The 20,561-nt window shown below is 38.9% G+C and overlaps 1 protein-coding gene across 1 annotated transcript in view; it reads right to left on the bottom strand.

Annotated features, from left to right (window-relative positions):
* Positions 1 to 14,054, bottom strand: part of ccdc22 (coiled-coil domain containing 22) — a 102,798-nt gene extending 88,744 nt beyond the window's left edge. The window contains exon 1 of the mRNA XM_028813264.2: positions 13,743 to 14,054. Within this exon, the coding sequence (XP_028669097.2) occupies positions 13,743 to 13,792 (50 nt within the window). The 5' untranslated portion in view covers positions 13,793 to 14,054. The remainder of the gene's footprint in view (positions 1 to 13,742) is intronic.
* Between the last annotated feature and the right edge of the window lie 6,507 nt (positions 14,055 to 20,561).

The raw sequence follows: 20,561 nt of genomic DNA, 5'->3' as shown, positions 1-20,561 counted from the left end.
TGAGGGAAGGATAGCGTTATCTGGCCACAGTACCAGAAGACATGTTTGGTGAAAACCAAGGACAACATTTAACAAGAAGAACCTGATCCCAACTGTAAAATACTAGTTCAGGGCTGCTTTGCTGAAACATAACCTTTGGTAGCTCACCACCGTAGAACCCACTGTGAATTCTTCATTGTATCAGAGGATGCCTGAGGATAACATGAGATCACTGTCAGAAACTAATTGTTTAAAAAGTGGACCTGGCATTATGATAATGGTCCAAAATACACTAGTAAATTCACCAAAGAATGGCTATAAAAGAAAAAAAATGGAGGGTTCTGGAATGTCCAAGTCAAAGCCCAGATCTGAATCAGATCGAGATGCTGTGTGGGAATTTTAAATGGGTTCTATACAGCAGACCCCTGAGAAGTCACGGTTCAGAGTTCGCGGCCTCAGTCATTTGCGGATTTTTCCTTAGAACCTATCTAATAATTGTTAGCGGAAACCGCAAATATCCACTGCAATTTTTATGCCTTTTTTTCATGGAAATACTGTACTGTAGAGAGAACAGGAAACAACTGTAGTGGAGAACACAGCTTGGGATGGTGAAAGTAGCCAACAGAATTTGAAACTGCAACTCCCAGCAGTCCCTGCAGTGGCTCTGATTGGTCTTCTGCGGAGGCGGAGTCAAAGGATGTCAGCGTGGCTTTTAAAAAGGGGGCCGGTGACCAAAAGCAAAAAAAAAAAGTTTTTGTAATTTGTGTTTCAAGTTCCTGTCTGTCTGACTTCTGTTGTTTTACCTGTACTTATTTGTTTTGTCCTGGATCGTTTCGTGATTGGCGTCTGAATTGTCTGCCATTTGCCTGTGTACGTGAGGACTATAAGTAGATTCATGGCCATCCTGCAAAGAAAGGAGCGCTCCTGAACCCGTCCACCCGTCTTCACCATTTCAGGAACTAGCGGTAGGACTAGTTTTACATTCCCATTCAACGTGTGGATCTCTGGACTATCTATTTTCATCATTACATTTCATCCGTTGGCGTTTTCATTAACGTTTTTCATGATTTACAGTGTGTGTTTTCTTTGTGCTTTGTTGTATTTAATGTGTAATTGCTGTAAGGGGAACAGGGGTGGTATCGCTGTTTTCATTTGTTTTCATTACATTCTTTATTTGCTGTTTGATTACCGGTTTGCTTTGTTTTTGTCTCTGTGAGTGCGTGCAGGTCAGGCCAAGGCTGAGTGCGCCTCTGGAATCTCCACCATAAAAATAAATCACCATCTTCTCAACGGTGTGAATCTTAGCAGCACTGGACCACTATAGCGTTATTCATTTCTCCTTGCTGCTGATTAACTGTGATGCATCTACAGCTTCAGTGTTCATGTATTTTCCGTTTTGTTCCTCTGAACCCTTAAACCGCCACAACCAGCTATATTTCCATTTGCGAGCAAGCAGGAGCTGATCTGTCAGTGCCATACATTCATTGAGCAGCCAGCTCATGACAACAGCCAGCCCTTTGTGAGCAGGGGGGCTGAACACACCCCTAGAAGACACCGACACTCCTCAAAAAAACCCTCTTAAAAAACGCTGATAAACTACCTACCTTCACATTGCTCCCTTAATTGCTGGGCTTACTTGCGGCTGCTTTGTCGCGTGATATGCTTCTCACGCTACGCTTACTTAAAAGCCTGAACAGCACCTGTCCTTTTTGGCTGATTGCTTTGTTTCTCTCTCCTCCCCCAGGCATCCTCTGCTCCTGTTGCGGGTCCTGCTCTGGTTGTGCTCCCTATGATGTTTGCCTATTCTTTTAAACGAGAACTAACCGCATACTGAGCTCGTTTTACTTCTGAAAGAGACGTTTGTTTGAAGTGATTGAATAAAGTTCCTGTCTCTACAATCTTCTGTGTTTTTGTGTGATTCTGTGACCCAACTGTGACATCCTGCAGCCTCACTGTCCCTGTGATTGAGCCGCTGCACTATAGCCTGGCGGCATCAGCGCTTACCTCTGTGTGCTTGCGTGCAGCCAGTTCAAGCGCAGTTGGCTCGGTGATTTCATCCATGGCGTCAATTACACCTTGTATACATTGTTCCAGTAATTTTTTTAAATAGTTTTTACAGTTCATTAGCAGTGTGTAAAATTATCAGTGTTGCAGTAACTGTGATGCTCTTTGCATGAAAAAAATGTGTTCCATTAAAATTGTACTTTTTCTTTGTAAAATGTGACATTTACTTAAAGTGTAGCAAAAAAGAATTTGGCGTCCAGGGATGCATTAACCCCCAAGTAAGTGGCAGTTTAAGGCTTAAAGCCCCAAGATGCCGTTGAAACGCCCTGCACCTTCTAAAGCTTCTGGCAATGAAAATATGCTTGCATGAATTACAGTATATATAGCAGTAAAATTGGTATTTTACATTCTAGCACTGTGGGAGACATAGCAGTACAGTACTGTGCAGTATACAGGTTTACCTTTACATTCTTTTTTTTTTTAGGTAATGTACTAAGCTGAGTTTGAAATTAAATTAAAGTGTTTGGGGGGAAAATTTAGGGTTTAAACTATAAAAATAGGCATTTTTTTTAACCACATCCAAAATTCATGGTTTTTCACAATTCGTGGGTGCTCTAGGAACATAACCCTCGCGAAATTTGGGGGTGTACTGTACATGCAAGACACCTCTCAAACATTACACAGCTGAAAGAATTCTGAATGGAGGAATGTCAGAGACTGCTCAATAGTTATAGAAAACACCTGTTTGAAGCCATTCCTGCCAAAGGGAGCAATAACAATTATTAGACCCAAGGGTGTACTTATGTTTTCTATAGACGGTAATAATCTTCTGGTCCTCAGATCCTGTAGCAGTACAGTCAGCAAATAGTTCACTTACCATACATGCAAAACGTATTAACATCATCAATACATCTGTACTGACAGGCACAGTTTCTCATGTACTAAAAGAGAATATTATTGTAAAATCTATGGAATGAAGTAAAAAAAGAGATCTAGGCCAAAATATGTGTTAATAACTGAACAATCTGAAATGTACATTTTCTTTTTGGAAAAACTTGAAAAGACAGAAGCCTGACAACTTTTATCTCACATCACTGAACTTACAGTATCTGAAAAGTATCAGTTTGGCTTCCACATAGGTCACAAGACTGATACATCACTGACATATGCTGTCAAGACAGAAAATGCCATAATTATTATGCTGTTAGAGTTAATTACATATTTTGACCACTCTATAGTATTCTACAGGCTAGAAATTGTTGAGATATCAGGCACAGTTATTGCATGGCTCAAAACTATTCAATTGATTTCAGGATCAACAAGAATGTTATGATGGTTCTGATATTAGACATGGTGTTCCTTATGACTCATTACCAGATTCATTATTCTTTTCACTTTACTTAGGGGCTATATAAAATATATTCAGTTTTACTATATACAGTCATGGCCAAAATTATCGGCACCCCTGGAATTTTCCTTGAAAATGCACCATTTCTCACAGAAAATTGTTGCAATTATGGTAATAATTATTATGGTATGGTATGTTTTGGTATACACATTTATTTCCTTTATGCGCATTGGAACAACACAAAAAAACAGAAAAAAAGCCAAATCTGACATCATTTCACACAAAACTCAAAAACCGGTCTGGACAAAATTATTGGCACTCTCTACTTAATATTTGGTTGCACGCCCTTTGGAAAAAATAACTGAAATCAAGCACTTCCTATAACCATCAACAAGCTTGTTACACCTCTCAACTGGAATTTCTGACCACTCTTCTTTTGCAAACTGCTTAAGGTTTCTCAGATTTGAAGGGCGCCTTCTCCCAACAGCAATTTTGAGATCTCTCCATAAGTGTTCAATCGGATTTAGATCCGGACTCATTGCTGGCCACTTCAGAACTCTCCAGCGCTTTGTCTTCAACCATTTCTGAGTGCTTTTAGAGGTATGTTTGGGGTCATTGTCCTGCTGGAACACCCATGACCTCTGATGCAGACCCACCTTTCTGACACTGGGCCCTACATTATGCCCCAATATCTTTTGGTAGTCTTCAGATTTCATGATGCCTTGCACACAGTCAAGGCATCCAGTGCCAGAGGCAGTAAAGCATCCCCAAAACATCTTAGAACCTCCACCATGTTTGACTGTAGGTACTGTGTTCTTTTCTTCATAGGCCTCATTCCATTTTCTGTAAACAGTAGAATGATGAGCTTTACCAAAAAGCTCTACCTTGGTCTCATCTGTCCACAAGACATTCGCCCAGAAGGATTTTGACTTCCTCAAGTACATTTTGGCAAACTCCAGTGTGGCTTTTTTATGTTTCTGTGTCAGCAGTGGGGTCCTCCTGGCTCTCCTGCCATAGCGTTTCATTTCGTTCAGATATCGACGGATAGTTTGAGCTGACACTGTTGCACCCTGAGTCTGCAGAACAGCTTGAATATGTTTTGAAGTTGATTGGGGTTGTTTATCCACCATTCGGACTATCCTTTTTTGCAGTCTTTTATTAATCTTTCTCTTCCGTCCACGTCCAGGGAGATAAGCTACAGTGCCATGTGTTGTGAACTTCTTGATTATGTTGCGCACAGTGGACAAAGGAACATGAAGATCTCTGGAGATGGACTTGTAGCCTTGAGATTGTTGATATTTTTCCACAATTTTTGTTCTCAAGTCCTCAGACAATTCTCTGCTCTTCTTTCTGTTCTCCATGCTTAGTGTGGCACACTCAAGACACACAAGAGAAAGGTTGAGTCAACCTTTCTCCATTTTAACTGGCTTCAGGTGTGATTGCTATATTGCCAGCACCTGTTTCTTGCCACAGGTGAGTTCAAATGCTTGAAATAAAATGATTTACCCACAATTTTGAAAGGGTGCCAATAATTTTGTCCAGTCCATTTTAGGCGTTCTGTGTGACATGATGTCAGATTTGTTTTTTTTCCTGTTTTTTTGTGTTGTTCCAATTCACATAAAGGAAATAAACATGTATATACAAAAACATTTGTAATTGCAATAATTTTCTGGGTGAAATGGTGCATTTTCTGGGAAAATTCCAGGGGTGCCGATAATTTCGGCCATGACTGTACAGATGGCATTTAGCTGTATCTTTCGTTTAGACCTAATAACCTTTTGCCTAATATGCCTTTAATTAGTTGATTCAGTTAAAAACTGCACTGCACAAGCAATATATGTAGGTACTTTAATTTACAGGAATACTCCCTCCTACTTGAAATTGTGTTATGTCCTTTCTCCACAAAAACAGGTTAAAATTTATTCTCAGCCAACAAACTATAATGGGTAAGTAACATATAAAACTACTGTATATTTTTTGGGTAGAGTATTCCTTTAAATACAGAAAAGCAAGAATTTTAAATATTGGTAGAAAATATAGACAGTACCCTGGTGGTTCAAAAAAAAAAAAAAAAGAGAATTTCAAATATTAGTAGAAAATATAGACAGTAGCTTGGTGGGTCACTTTTTAACCTAATACCAATATTTTTGCTGAAATCATCATGAAACGTTGGCATTGTTTCTAACATTGCCTGCTGTAGCAATGAAATCACCTACCATACTATCCATAAACCTTCTTTTTCTTGCTAAGTAATAAGGTTTCCTTACTGTGCAGATCCCAGATACTCATTTATGCATTCCTTCCAAACTGAATTAAGTACTGTTATCCATCATTCACGGACAGTTCAAATCATTCTATTTTTAGTATGGATGCATTTTTTGACAACAATACCATTCCCAAGTACCTAGTAGAAAGAAAAGAATGTTGCTACTTTTTCTCCAATAAATAAACAAGGACAATTATACTTCTATTTAATAAACTACAGAGAATAAAACATTCAGTTTTTGTTTAAGATGGAATAAACGTTATTTTAAGGAGATTTATTAAAATTAATAATAACTCTTGTAAATGTTTTAATATTTAGCCAACAAACTCTTTTAATAAACTGGAATTTTATTAGAAACTAGGGGGCTCTGCCCCCTGCTCGCTACACTCGCCAACCCCTGTGTTTGGTTAATCCATCCATCCATCATCCAACCTGCTATATCCCAACTACAGGGTCACTGGGGTCTACTGAAGCCAACACAGGGCGCAAGGCAGGAAACAAACCCCGGGCAGGGCACTAACCAATCGCAGGGCTCGCACACACACACCAAGCACACACTAGGGACAATTTAGAATCGTCAATCCACCCAACCTGCATGTTTTTGGACTCTGGGAAGAAGCACCCGAAGGAAAGCCACGCAGACACAGGGAGAACATGCACACTCCACGCAGGGAGGACCAGGGACGCGAACCCAGGTCTCCTAACTGCGAGGAAGCAGCGCTACCCACTGCACCACTGTGCCGCTGTTTGGTTAATCGGATATACAATTTTAAAAGCTTTTTTTTCTTTGGAATTGTTTCAGTTTCATTAGTTGCACATTTTACTTTAAAGGTTTATTAAAAACAATATATGGAATTACCTTTTCTTCAAGATCGCATTGAATTTTGAATCCGTTTTTGGCAATACATTGTGACAACGCAACGTATAATCGCCCGTGAGTGAATATTGTTTCTGTTTCTCTAATAAATAATCCGACGTTTTCTAATGGTTGTCCCTTTGATTTGTTAATTGTCATAGCAAAATCTATTCTCACGGTAAACTGTAAACATTTTAATATGAATGGCATATCACGATCTCCTTTGGTGTCTAATGTTATTCGCGGAATATATACATCACCTTATTTGTCGCCTGTTAAAATTTGCATCGCTTCTCCATCATCATAAATATACACCTGACCGAATTGTGTATTCTTTGAAATTAAACTTGTCGTTGCTTTAACTGTTGTGGGAAGACCTTGCTTTGTCCTGCTATTTTTTCAATTACATCTGGCTCTGATGATTAATCACCTTTTGTTTGTGCTAATGAGATTTTTAATTTCTTTTTTTTTTTTTGATACTGTAGCGACTGACGTAATAAAGTGTCACAAAAGTTTTACTTGAACAATCGCCGACTTCGTAACCCCAAACACAACTGTCTAGCACCCTCTCCGACCCAGGTCTTGCCTCCCCTTACCGCATCAATCAGTACCCCGCTATCAGTCTTCCGTGCTGTACTCCGTCCCCCTCAATCGGACTTATCAGTCACTTAAAACAAAAAAAGGCTTCAACCTGCTGGCGAGCTGCCTGTTCTGCTTGTCGCGTGTCGTTGTTTTAAGAGTCGGGAGCACATTGTGCATGTCAGCCAAAAGCAATCCAACAACTGCTTAGTTAGAGGTCTGTGGACTTGTTTTAAATGATGGCTCACTGACTTATCTCGCGTGATGCTGTAAAAACAATAATTGTCCTTTATTTCCGGCCCGGGCATGGTTAAATCTCTTTCTTGTAGGACGTATAACGCTGCTCCCGTTTATGAAGTTCTAATCTTTTAATTCTGAGCCATAATGGATGTGCTTTGTTTTCAATTCCACTTGTTCTGAGCTGATTATCACTTTCCTTATTTTCTAAATTTGCACCTAGATTATTGTTTTTCTTTTTAGCATTTTTTTCTCTCCACCGCATTTGGGTCTCTTTTCTCCGCGCTTTTCTTTCATCTTCATTTAGTCGTCGATGTTTCATTTCTACCCTATTGACCTTATACACTTTATATGCACTGAGAGCCATGGAGATGTGTGTGCTGCGTGACTACCTTTACACTACTGATTTTTTTTTTCTGCCCGTGGTCTTATCTTGTAAGTAGGGCGTGTGTTGCACTGTGGCAAGTGTCTTTGGTCTCGTGGGTCTTTAAAATCGTCTTCCAAGAGGATCACGTATCATAGCCTTGCATTTGCTTTCCATTCCAGGATTTTCTTTTATATATAGAGAGATAAGCTAATGTATATCTTAACTGTAATTCTTGATAACTAAAACAAAGAGCTAGTAAGCTCACAAATATTGGAGGGAGGTTCTTTTTAATAAAAATAACATTTCGGATAATTACAGGTTAGCCTGTTTATGTTATCTATAACGTTTGCAATAAAAATCTAGGTACACCATGCTGAAAGTAGTGAACCAGACTACACTTCAACACTGTCTCATTTTGTGTTTAATAGGTTCAGATAGGTATGTCTGCACTTTAAGCAAAAGTTTATTGTCATGTGCACATAGTAGAAGAAAATACTTACTTACATTTCTCCTCAGACTAGTGACTACAATACAATACCAACAAAAAACATATATATGAACTTATGTACTGTATGAGGTTTTTTTTTTTTGTACTACAGTATCAATATTTTCACTTTTTCTGCTTGTGGTGCAGGACATCTGTAAAGCATAATGTTTTCATGACTCTCACACTGCTGCATGATGAGAATACATATTGAGAACATAACTAAAACTGCAATCTTTGCGTGCACAAAGTGATTTAATCAAAGAGAAAATTATCAACATTTTATCCTACTATATCAGTTCACCCTACTCTCAGTAACTGTTAGATTTACCCTGACAAAATACTTTTTTCCCCATTGTGAAGCATGCACTAGTAGTATCATACATAAACTGATTAAGATCACGTTGCTAGGTAGGTTCTTATATACAAATCGTGGCACCTCAAGTCTTTATGTGCTTTACAAATAACAGAACTGATTGTACAAAAAACTGTGCTCTGATGGTGTTAAAGTATTTGTCCTTATCTTTATATATAACTAGAGGGCCTCGCCCCCTGCTCGTTTCACATGACAACCCCCGTGTTTTGGTTTCACAGATACAGTAATCCCTCGCTATATCGCGCTTCGCCTTTCGCGGCTTCACTCTATCGCGGATTTTATATGTAAGCATATTTAAATATATATCGCGGATTTTTTGCTGGTTCGCAGATTTCTGCGGACAATGGGTCTTTTAATTTCTGGTACATGCTTCCTCAGTTGGTTTGCCCAGTTGATTTCATACAAGGGATGCTATTGGCAGATGGCCGAGAAGCTACCCAACTTACTTTTCTCTCTCTCTCTCTTGCGCTGACTTTCTCTGATCCTGACGTAGGGGGATTGAGCAGGGGGGCTGTTCGCACACCTAGACGATACGGACGCTCGTCTAAAAATGCTGAAAGATTATCTTCACGTTGCTACCTTCTGTGCAGCTGCTTCCTGAAGCGACATGCTGCATGGTGCTTCGCATACTTAAAAGCTCGAAGGGCCCGTATTGATTTTTGCTTGTTTGTTTTTCTCTGTCTCTCTTTGTCTGCTCCTGACGGAGGGGGTGTGAGCTGCCGCCTTCAACAGCTTTGTCCGGTGGTGCTTCGCATACTTAAAAGCCAAACAGCCCTATTGATTTGTTTGCTTTCCTCTCTTCCTCTTGCCTGAAGAAGGGGCCTGAGTTGCCTCGAAAGCTTGCATATTGTAATCTTTTTAGTTAGCCAATAAAAGGTGTCATTTTGCTTGGCTTTTCTCTACATTCATAATGGCTAACACGGTACAACACCCTAGTACTACTCTCTCTTTCTGACAGTCTCTGCTCCTGACGCGCATTCCTTTGAAGAGGAAGATATGTTTGCATTCTTTTAATTGTGAGACAGAACTGTCATCTCTGTCTTGTCATGGAGCACAGTTTAAACTTTTGAAAAAGAGACAAATGTTTGTTTGCAGTGTTTGAATAACGTTCCTGTCTATCTACAACCTCCTGTGTTTCTGCGCAAATCTGTGACCCAAGCATGACAATATAAAAATAACCATATAAACATATGGTTTCTACTTCGCGGATGGCTCTGGAACGCAACCCCCGCGATGGAGGAGGGATTACTGTACAGCCCTTTTAAGATTTTTTTTTTCTTTGAATTGTTGCTATTTCATTAGTTTCACTTTTATTTCTGAACTTTTGTAAACAACAATATTTGGAGTCCCAATATGCTGAATCTTTTAAATGAGGTCAGTGAGACATGTGTTTTATGACATTGTACCATAATTCAGGATAGGTTTCTCTGTTTGGAATTTTAGCACAGACAAAACGATCCACATCATCAGCAGTTAATAATTTTTTTTGCAAAGTAACCAATAAATGCATGTGAGGTAAACCCCGTTTTTGAAATTCTCCGACTTAAACTTCAAAGCCTTACAATATTTACATACTTCTGACATATCACCTATGTCCATATATTCGACCTCTATTCGCTTTTTTGTTATTTCTTCGAGTAATAATTTCTCTTTGTTTGCGCTAATGCGATGTTTACTGTCTTTGTTTTGACACTGACTTTTTTTCTGCTTTCATGTTCTGTATCTTGCTCAGCATGTGTATCGCGCCTATGCTTTTTTTTTTTTTTTTTTTTTGAGTCTTTTGAATTCCAGCTTTCATTATCTCTAACCTGCTCTGCATGTGTATAGCACCAACGTTTGTGAACGTCTTTATTAAGTTCTACTTTGTCTTTTACTCTTTGTCTTTTAATTCTGAGCCCGAATTGACGTGCTTTTTTTCAATTCCACTTGTTCCGGGCTGATAATTACTTTCCTTATTTTCTGAATTTGCACCTAGATTATTCTTTTTTTTTTTTTTGCATTTTTTTCTCTCCAACGCTTTTGAGTCTCTTTTCTCCGCACTGCTTGCTTCTTCACTTAGTTGTCGATGTTTCATTTATAACGTATTGTCCTTATAAGCTTTATATGCGCCGAGACCCTGGATCTGTTTGTGCTCAAATCCTTTAGACGAATGAATGTTTTGCTGCCCATTGTCTTATTTGATATTGGTTGTAAGTAGGGCGTGTCTTGCAAGAATCTCATGTTCTACGTCATCGCGAGACGGTCCTGGGTCAATCTCTTGGCACAAAGTCTCATGTTTAAGGTCCCCGCGAGACGCTCCTTGGCCATTCTAATTTGTCTCGCGGGTCTTTTAAGTGTCTTCCGTGATCTTAACATGAAGATCACGTCTCGTCTCCCGTCTTTCTCTCCCAGGATTTTTTTTTTATAACAGAGAGAGAGATACGCTACCGTGGCTGTCCATTTGTCTATCCAGGATTTTAAATCACCTGTAAATTGCAAACCATTTAACATACTGACCTGAAATTTGGTACACATATACTATGTGACATCTACTATCCGTTTTCGGGGTGATGATTGAGCTCCAAGGTTATTCCTCTTTTTATTTTATTTTATTGTAGAATCAACTCTCAGCAGCGGCCAGCAGGGCGGCCATGCGTTCTCATCCCTACCACCTTCGCCATCACTTCCCCTACCTCTTCATATCTTAAATCATTCTTGAGGCAGATTAAAGACTTAAATGGCAGCTTAAGTGAAAAATGAAAGAAAATGTACTAAGTACTTGCAACCCAAACACTGACTTAATCACTTTTAACTCATAAAGATGCTGAAGAAAGAAGAGAAGAAGCGGGCCGCTAGGGTGGAGAAAAGAAGAGCTACTCAGGAAGCAGCAAGTGCATCAACCTCTGAGCAAACGAATGCTAAACGTACACATTATGAAAACTATGAATGCTCAAGTCAAGTGTATTCACTGCACATTATCATGCAGTGCGCCATTACTGGTTTATTAATAATGATGATACAATGTAATCACTCAAAAATTCAAACAGGCTTACTCTAGAAGTGACGAGTTTTCTGATATTTACATTGCTAGCTACATACAATCATCACAAGCCCACAAAATTTTTCAATAAAATTTACATTTTTGCTTTGTTTTTTATGTGAAAAACTTCCAAGCAACAAACATAACTTTAAATGCATTTATTTTTTTATTTGCCAATTGGGCATTGTGAATTGTAACAATTTTAAATGAACTTGGAACAAATCGCTTTTGAATCAATGAAATAACATTAAAGAACACCACTACTGTGTGCTGAGTTACAGTAATCTGTGAGACAACAAAACTACTACGTCCCAAGCTAAAATGTTCTTGTACCACACCCCCACTGCCCCATACAGATGCTTTCCACTGTAGGTGGGCAGAGCTGCAAATTATTGGTAATCTCTCCACCCAAGGTGCCCACTGCCCCCAACCCCGGCCCAGACCTTTGGTGTTGTATATCATCAATGTTTTGAAAGGACAATGTGACAAGGTAAACTCTTTAGACATTACACAGCCCTACCAGCCTCCCTACAGTTTTACAACTTTCTGTATTTTACACCCAGTATCTGTTTACATTTTCTGCCACCTGACCATTGAGTCCAATATTTGTTTGGTACTCATAAAATGCCAAAAGACTGAAGTTAATACCGAGTATGAGTACCAAAAAATGTGGTAATGGATCAATATAAGTACCAACAAGCATTATTGGTGCATCCCAACTTGTTAGCTTACACTGCCATTGGTACCACTACCAAGACTGGCAAGTATGTGTTACATTTTGTGCTACCTTTAAAATCCTACTTCTAGCATATTAAACTTTAAATAGTTTTGATCCTATTTATGAAAAATTATTAATGTACACGTCCTAAAATGTAAAATAATCACAAGATGCTGCTTTCTAATAATTCAAAGGAAAATTACAGGAGATCAAAACTTTAACTACAGGCTCCCAAAACTGTGGCACGATCTTGCCTGTTAACGGATGTCCCATCATTCTCAGCATTTAAATTCAGGAAAAATAATTTCTACTTTAATCTGGCATAGCCTTGCCAAAACTGCTAATTAGGTTGTTCATATTGCCTTAGTATTTATTAGTTGTTTGCTCAAGAATAAAAAGGTAGCAATCATTGTAAAATGTTACTGATCATTTTCTGGTCCACTTTTCTTCTTGGTATCCTGCTGTGGTATGTGCTATCACAGCTACTTTTCCAACTCCCTTTGCCCTTGGAATGAAACATAACTGTGACCAAGAACCTCAGGATTCAACATTTGCTGGTAACATGCCAGACAATTTTAAGTAATAATATCGCCAAAGATGGAAGTGACTTTGTCCTTTATAAATGACCATCAAGACTCCAGTGGTTTATTATGTAGTGTTTACGGGAATTTATTTCCCACTTCTTCACTGCTTGCCTGCAATGTTTCAACAAATATGGTAATAAGAATTTACAGTATCAAAACCTTTTTCTATTCAACTATGAAGATTGATTTTTGTTATGTGTGCTGGTGTTAGTTAATACTGTAAGGTTCATTACATTGCCGTTAACGTTTTATCACTCTTAAAAAGTGGAATTATCAGGGCTAGGGCAAAAGAATGAAGAAAAAAAGAAGTAGAATAATATTACAAAATAATATATAAATTAAATAATATGTAGAAAAAAAAACCTACACTTTTCATACAATGAGATCTAGTAACTAAGAATGAATGGAATTAGATCCCAGTTATTGTGACACTTCTTGATTTTGGCATGGTGGTCCTAATGCTGGTGGTCTTAAATTATGTAAAAACCGAATACATACATCCCTACCCACACACTGATAGATAAAGCAATACATATGCATATGCTGGCACAGTGGTGCATAATGCATTTTTTTCTATTCTATTAATTTCCAGCTACTCATAATCACGTTCTTTAATCCCGCCCTATCTGGACAAACTGTCAGAGGATATGTTCGAGGTCAGCAGACCAGGAAGAAAGACACTTTCTATAAACTCTGCAGATTGTGCGATGGAAGCGAAACTCAAATCTTGATGCAAAACTCGTGCAGTTGTTAGACCATGTACCCTTACCCATATACGCCCATCATCTGTCTGTTTTCAATTAAGGTTTTAGTAAAAACGAGAGTTCTGCACCCGTTACACACATAATAAAAACACTGCTGAAAGAAACAATAAAGCACACAGGACAGTTAAAAAGAGAAATAAAAATGGCACGTGTGTACTTACGTTCCGGTTTGTCTCAAAGAATGGATCAAAATTTTATCAACTTCTTCCATAGCACAGTGAGTCTTATTTCAGGTGTGCGTTTTAACAGAACCAATAAAAAAACACACACATCTATTTACTGTCAAGTTGCTTGACCTGCTGTGGCCTTCTATTGCCGAGAATAAATTAACCCCTTTCGTAGCTTGTCCACTTTCCAGCCAAGTCTTTTGTGTTAATGAAAGTTATTACACAATAAAGAGAAACATGCCGCATATAACCAACCCTGAGATACCTAGCTACTTTGATATCCAGCAATGGGGGGGAACGGAAATCATATGCGCGAAATACCCCGCGTCGTGAATTCTGGGATATGAAGTAAGCTTTCTAACGAGCCGCTTCGTATATAAAGTGAAAAAAATGGCAGTATAAACTACAACTCCCAGAGGGCACAAAAAAATAAGAAGCGCCTGATAGGAAACGTGTGAAAAGCAAGGGATGGTGGAAAATGTATTTTTTTTCTGTTTTTTTCCAAAGGTTTCGAAGTGACTTGTTTAGTTGACAATTAAAAATTATACACCCAGTTCATAGTTTGTTTTTTCAAAACTGCTGAAGATACAGTATTTCCAGGTAACATATGCATTCGGTATTGTCGCATTTTATTTATATAGCTAACATTGTTCACCAATGTGTATTTTAAAATAACTTTTGTTGTTGTTGCAAGCGTAGCCACGGTGGATAGTAATGCAGCACCACCGCATCTGTGGAGCTGGAATGTTTTCTTAACGTTTTTCATTTGGTACTCCCACGTCCAAATGACGTAAAATTAAGGTAACTGGCTTCTCTAAATTGACTGTCTTTTGATGGAATAAACAGGGTTGGTTCCAGCAGTGCCCAATTCTGCCTGGATAGGCTTCAGCCCTTCAGTTCATTTTGATAATGAATACATTTACATTTAATTTAAATATGTCATTACTTTCTAAGCCTAGTACAAATTTAATATATGCTATATGCAGAATATACAGTATGCTGTGTGTACCAAACTGTTCTTTTTCTTTATACAGAACATTTTGGATATCCCTGCACATTTTGGAATTACTCAGTTTAAGGAGATCAAATGGAGCCTCTGTGCCAGCCCATTCTCAAGCTTCCCCTTTGTCTGGCTTTGCCTCTCTACATCCAAATGGCAGCCCTCTAGTACTTATTTGGAGGCTAGACCAAGCCTCTTATATGGCACACAGCCTACTATTTTATCATTTGCAGTCTCCAGTCTGGTAAATCAGCCACCTGAAATCACTATCAATCCTTGCACCTAGCCATTAGGATAGGGCACCACATTCATTTATTTTAGTCTTTTAAATTCAAAATTGGAAAATGGAGGGATTTGGGGTGGGCAATCATCTGTTATGTAAATTGTCTACTTAGCTCACAAGTATCTTTTCAGTTATTTGTAATGTTCTATAGGCAAATGTATGTAAACAGTATACACTGTACATGTTTGGTAAATAACCCATTGAATTGATTGAGAAATATGCAACTTTCATTTTATATTTAAGTGATTTCCCTGCCAAATGAAGGGTGCTTTCAAAGCATGTACATTTTTATAACAGCTGTGAAAACAGACTAACTGATATCCTACTGACCAGCTCAGCACTGAAAATTACAGAGCTTTGTAAACTCAAATTCTGAGTTTAGAAGAGCTCAATGTGATGTCAGTGATGCCAAGTTATAAAATCATGACTAATCATTAACTGTTTATTAACCAATATAAACCAGACTAAAAGATATCATAAGTTCTCAGGCCGGCTTAATCAAATCTGGTGTTGTGGTTGGTATCTGGAGTCTATGAACAGGGCACACTACTGCACACACCCACACTCAAATTCACACGATGCCAATTTGGAATCAGCAATTAACCTAATAAGCACACATTTGCAGATGTAAGAGAAAAATCAAAGTACCTAGAGGAAAATCAACATAAGTATGAGAAAAATATTTACACAGACGACAGCCAAGTGCAGAATTTGAACCTAGGACTCTAGATCCAAGAGCCATATTCATTATGAAATGTGCAGCCCTGCACGCACAGTTTCTTGTATAAAATTCTGCTTTATAAGAAATTTACAGCAGCAGTGTCACCTACATCTTACTTATCATCATCATTTTAATGTAATGGCAGCCTCGGTTCAGCGCTCACTAATATCCAGTCTGTTTTTGTTTACAGGTAGTCGTCAACTTACGACCATGTTATGGTTTAGACGGAACATTCGTAAGTTGATCTGAGCATAAGACGGACTGGTATAGGTATTCAAACCTGACCGTATGTATAGTACTGTATGATAAGTCCCTTAAGACATATTGTTTGTTTTATATTCTTTTATTTCATCATTCTTAGCACAATGTGTAGATTTTCTATCAGTTTTTTTTGTAAATTATTTTTTTATTATTTTGTTTTGTTATTACCATTGCTCACATGGGTACCGAACCTTGAACAGCTTCACGAATCCTTTCTTTGTCTGTGTTATGTTACGTCATCAGTGTAAGCCTCTCCCAGTGTTCATTGTGTTACCTGTGAGAGGAGGAATTGTACCGGCAGAGTTTGAGCACTCATATGTTTTCTGTTTTAACATTTCAGCCTGTTAATAATAAACATCAACAGATAAAGGAGTTCAGTGTGGTTTCATTAACCTTTTGTGGTGGTTCACACAAAGAGGCATATTGTGAGTTACACAGTCACACAGAAGCTTTAGAGGTTGACCAGATTCAAAGCCAGAGCACAGCAGTACAGTGCATTCCTTGAACAACGGTTACAATAGGATAACTTAAAGTTGCATGTGTTTCAATTATGCTAACTTATACTTGGAGAGTCACCAAATTCCTTGTATGCTTGCATACTTGGACAATAAATCTGATTTTGATTCTGAAATTTATGTGATTATAACCCAAATACAAGGCTGTCCAGCATTTTTTAATTCCAGTGCTACCCCAAATCTAAAGGATTCATTCTTCCATTATGCTTCAGCTCCCTCAAATACAGAGCCAACTTCAGCCCAACCTGCTCCTGCCTGAAGAATTAAAACTACATCCCGCATCACACATTACCCAGTAGTGTCCCACATGTCCTACAGGACTCCCATCAGAATGCAAGCTTCAAAGTGCCAGTGAAATGCTGCATAAATATGAGAAAGTCTTTTCCAGAGACCATGTTATATGATTGAATATCCTGAAAAGTAATTTCACACCATTTTTGGTTGTTTTATTTTTAAGTCATATGTCACCTTGATATTTATTGTGGATATTTGCCGTTTATAATAGTGCATGAGTGAAGACTCAGACCTGAGATGCATGAGTTCTGGTGAGTATATGCTAAATTTTGCACAAATACTAGCAGACAGCACCTAGTTTATTTTCTTATTAACTTCAATGGAAAACAAAACAAATCTGATGTGTGTATAAAGTCAGCATTTTAAGACACTTTTGGAGTGAGTGACATTCTTTTTAGCTAAAGCGCAGTTTCTGAATATTGTATGCCGAGCTTCTGACCTGATGGGGTGTGTCTCACTGTGTGCATTCTCATTGACTGTTGTGTATCCATAAAACAATCATTCAGATTTATGCAGGAACTGAAAAAAGCAAACATTTTAAAGTTTTTAGTTGTTTTAGTTTCTCATCTTATTCCTAACTCAACCATTGCCATTGGCAAGCAATAAAATTACATCCTGCACCACAGAGGATTAAACTGGGTTCCAAGGAATGTGTGGGATTACCACAGGAATGCAGGAAAGATAGTAAAACTTACTTACAAAAAGGCAAAAGTAATCATAATGTAAAGCCATTCTCATTTTTCCTAAAGATATAGGGTCTAGCACAGACAAGTATATAGAATCTGAAGGCTTTGTGAATTCACAAGAATTTCCCAGGAGCAGGGACACCCCTAAGGTGAAATAGTCCCACAAAAAACTTCTGAAATAAAGAGACAAAAAGAGCCACAGTATATTGGCAGGGGGAAGGAATTCAGCATGTCAGTGTGGAAAGTCAGGGACCTCCAGGGAACTGAAGACCATATTATACATTTTGCCAAAGAAATTAAAATAATAATGGCACTTGTGTAAGATGGAAAAATTCAGCCAAGATAGAATCAATAGAGGGAAAGTAACTCAACAGATGTTGCATAGACCAGTCCTCTACCTGAAGAGAGAACGTAAGTGAGAGAGGCCATGGCAGGACAGGAAGAGGTCAGCCACAAGACACTCTGTCTCACAGGTGACTTCAGATGGTTCCCAGCTTAAACCAGATTCCCTAATTAAGGGGAATGTGTGTTAGGAATTTCCCAAATGTTAAAGGGCAACGCACAGTCCCTTACTACAGAGAGTGAGCACTAACAGAAAGAGAGCACTAACTTGGTGCGCCTATAGACAAAGAAGGTTCACCCTGACCCATGCAATATGGCAGAAAATAACATTAGTTAGGGTTTAAAGCTGCCTTATACTAGAGGCCTTGCTGACTTTAGTTCTGGAAGGAGTGAAGATTTGTTGGCCAAAAGAAGAGGCCAGGTTGGTAATCCATATTACTAAACAAGAATGGTAAACCGGAAGGCACGGACCCAGGTACATGGCGATGGACGCAGGAGACATAGTGCGCAGGTGCCTACAGCGCGTGTCTCATAAACCCCAAGCGAAGTCTGATCCACCGGGAACGAAGGAGTCATGGCTCAAAAACAAAAGAGCTCAACTAACGAAGGAGTCACGGCTCAAAAATGAAAGAGCTCAACTAACGCCACACAGAAAAGAGGATTCTGCACTGCACCCCAGAGTCAAACGGAAGACGCTACGGAGTCCGCAAAGGTCCACAAAGATAGTACGGAAGGCGCGAGAAAGTACGAAAGGCGCAGACGCCTACAACGCGCTTCTGAACTAAACGTCCACACTACACAGCATGGTCCGGGTAATAAGAATAAACAAACTCTCCGTATTAAACGTTCGGCATCCTCACACGATATCTTTCTAATGTGCCATTCTATGGGTTCTTTACTTCCTTTGTTCGTCATCTACACCTTTACACTCCAATATATCTCATACATACATCAATGTATTTCGGGTTACCCAACACCAGGGGTTGGCGAGCGAAGCGAGCAGGGGACGGAGCCCCCTAGTACTTAAGAATTAGGTGTTATGCTGAGCCAACCCATTTTATAGATAGACTTCCAATATAAGAACACCTAAAGAGCTGATATTTTGTTTCTTTGATTACTTTTACATACACTTTGTGTTCTCCCTATTTTTTCCATCATTTGTGGTTTAAGTATTTAAATTAAATGCCCCCATTTTTGAAAGAAGTTGTATCATGGCAAAATATTCAGAGTGTAGATGGATTTCACGAGAATACTGTCCCCTGTTTCAAGTGTAATTCATGCTGAAAATAGCACAATAAAAGTTGCCTTCATGTAGAGAACAAGCATTGCAAAAATTCCGAGGCAAGCAAATCTGCTCTTTTAGTGATTAAATGATCTCAATACAGTCAATTTATTAAATCAGACATAAATATTGTCTTTTATTAAATTGTTGGATCTTTCCAAGGTTTATATCTTACTCAGGAAACTCTTTGTATGTAGGTTGTATGTTCTCCCTTCGTCTGCTTGGATTTTCTCCAGGTCTTTGTTTTTCTCTCACATTCCTAAGATTCACAGCATAGATCAAATGAAATCTTTACATTGGCCCCATATGTTTGAAAGAGAGAGAGAGAGAGAAAGTGTGTGTGTCCTGCAATGTACTGTGTCCTGTATAGGGTTGCTTTCTGATTTAAACTCAGTGCTTCTGGAATAAGCTCCTCTTGTCTCACAATGTTGAACTGTATTAAGTAGATTGGAAGTACAGTACATTTTAGCTTTCTGACAAATCTTAAAATCCAATCCAAAAACAAAAAAAATACTGTAAAATCAAATATCACAGGCAGCTGGATGGAACAGCAGTTAGTGCTTGTGCCACACTGTTTCAGATGTTTCCCTAAGTGAATTTCTCAAGATACTCTGGTTTTCTGTTCCCCCAACACACATGCTAAATTAATTGGTAAATTGATCCTTTATGAGTATGTGTGGTGTCTGGTAGATAGATATGTACTACTGGATTATGCTCCAGCAGATTACTAAGCATGCAGCTAAAGTTATTGGGACTGATGTAGATGATCTGGCAAGTGTGTGTCAGAGGACAATGCTAAAGAAACTGGAAATAATCTCAACTGACGACAGACATCCATTACATGTAGAACTTAACTTCAGTAAATCAGGAAGGATAGTCACTTTGAAAATCCACACAAATCGCTCCAGAAATTCCTTTCTTCCTAGTGCCATACAACTTTCTAATAAGGAATATCGGAGAAAATATTAAGGTTTAATATGTATCCTGTAACAATTTTTGTGTAAATATGCATTATCAAACTGCCTTACCTTAACCTGTCTTGTCTCTTGTAAATGCCACACGGGCTGGAAGGGCATCCCGACCAGAAGAGGGGATGGTTCCTTACCCAGTCAGGAGTCTCCTAGCAAGCAGACAGGCATCCCGGCCAGGAAGGAGAAGGGGATCAGACCTGGAAGAGACAGCCAGAAAGGATGGATGGACAGCCCAACAGAAAGAGAACATGTCACTGGGGGTTTTTAATCCCCCCAGCACGCTAGATGGCAGCGGCCCTGGATATCGGTGCCCAGTGGGAAGCTTACAGGGCATGCCGGGAAATGTAGTCTGGCAAAGCAGCCCTGCTGGGGTCACTGATAACTGCAAGAGGGCGCTGCAGGAAGACAAGCTCCCTGCTTTAATGGACTTTCATATGACCCGGAAGTGCTTCCATCGG

Source organism: Erpetoichthys calabaricus, chromosome 11 (genome assembly GCF_900747795.2).
Source record: "Erpetoichthys calabaricus chromosome 11, fErpCal1.3, whole genome shotgun sequence".
In the NCBI taxonomy this organism is placed as follows: Eukaryota; Metazoa; Chordata; class Cladistia; order Polypteriformes; family Polypteridae; genus Erpetoichthys; species Erpetoichthys calabaricus.
Note: the sequence above shows the minus strand (reverse complement) of the source record. Positions and strands in the feature narration are given on the sequence as shown.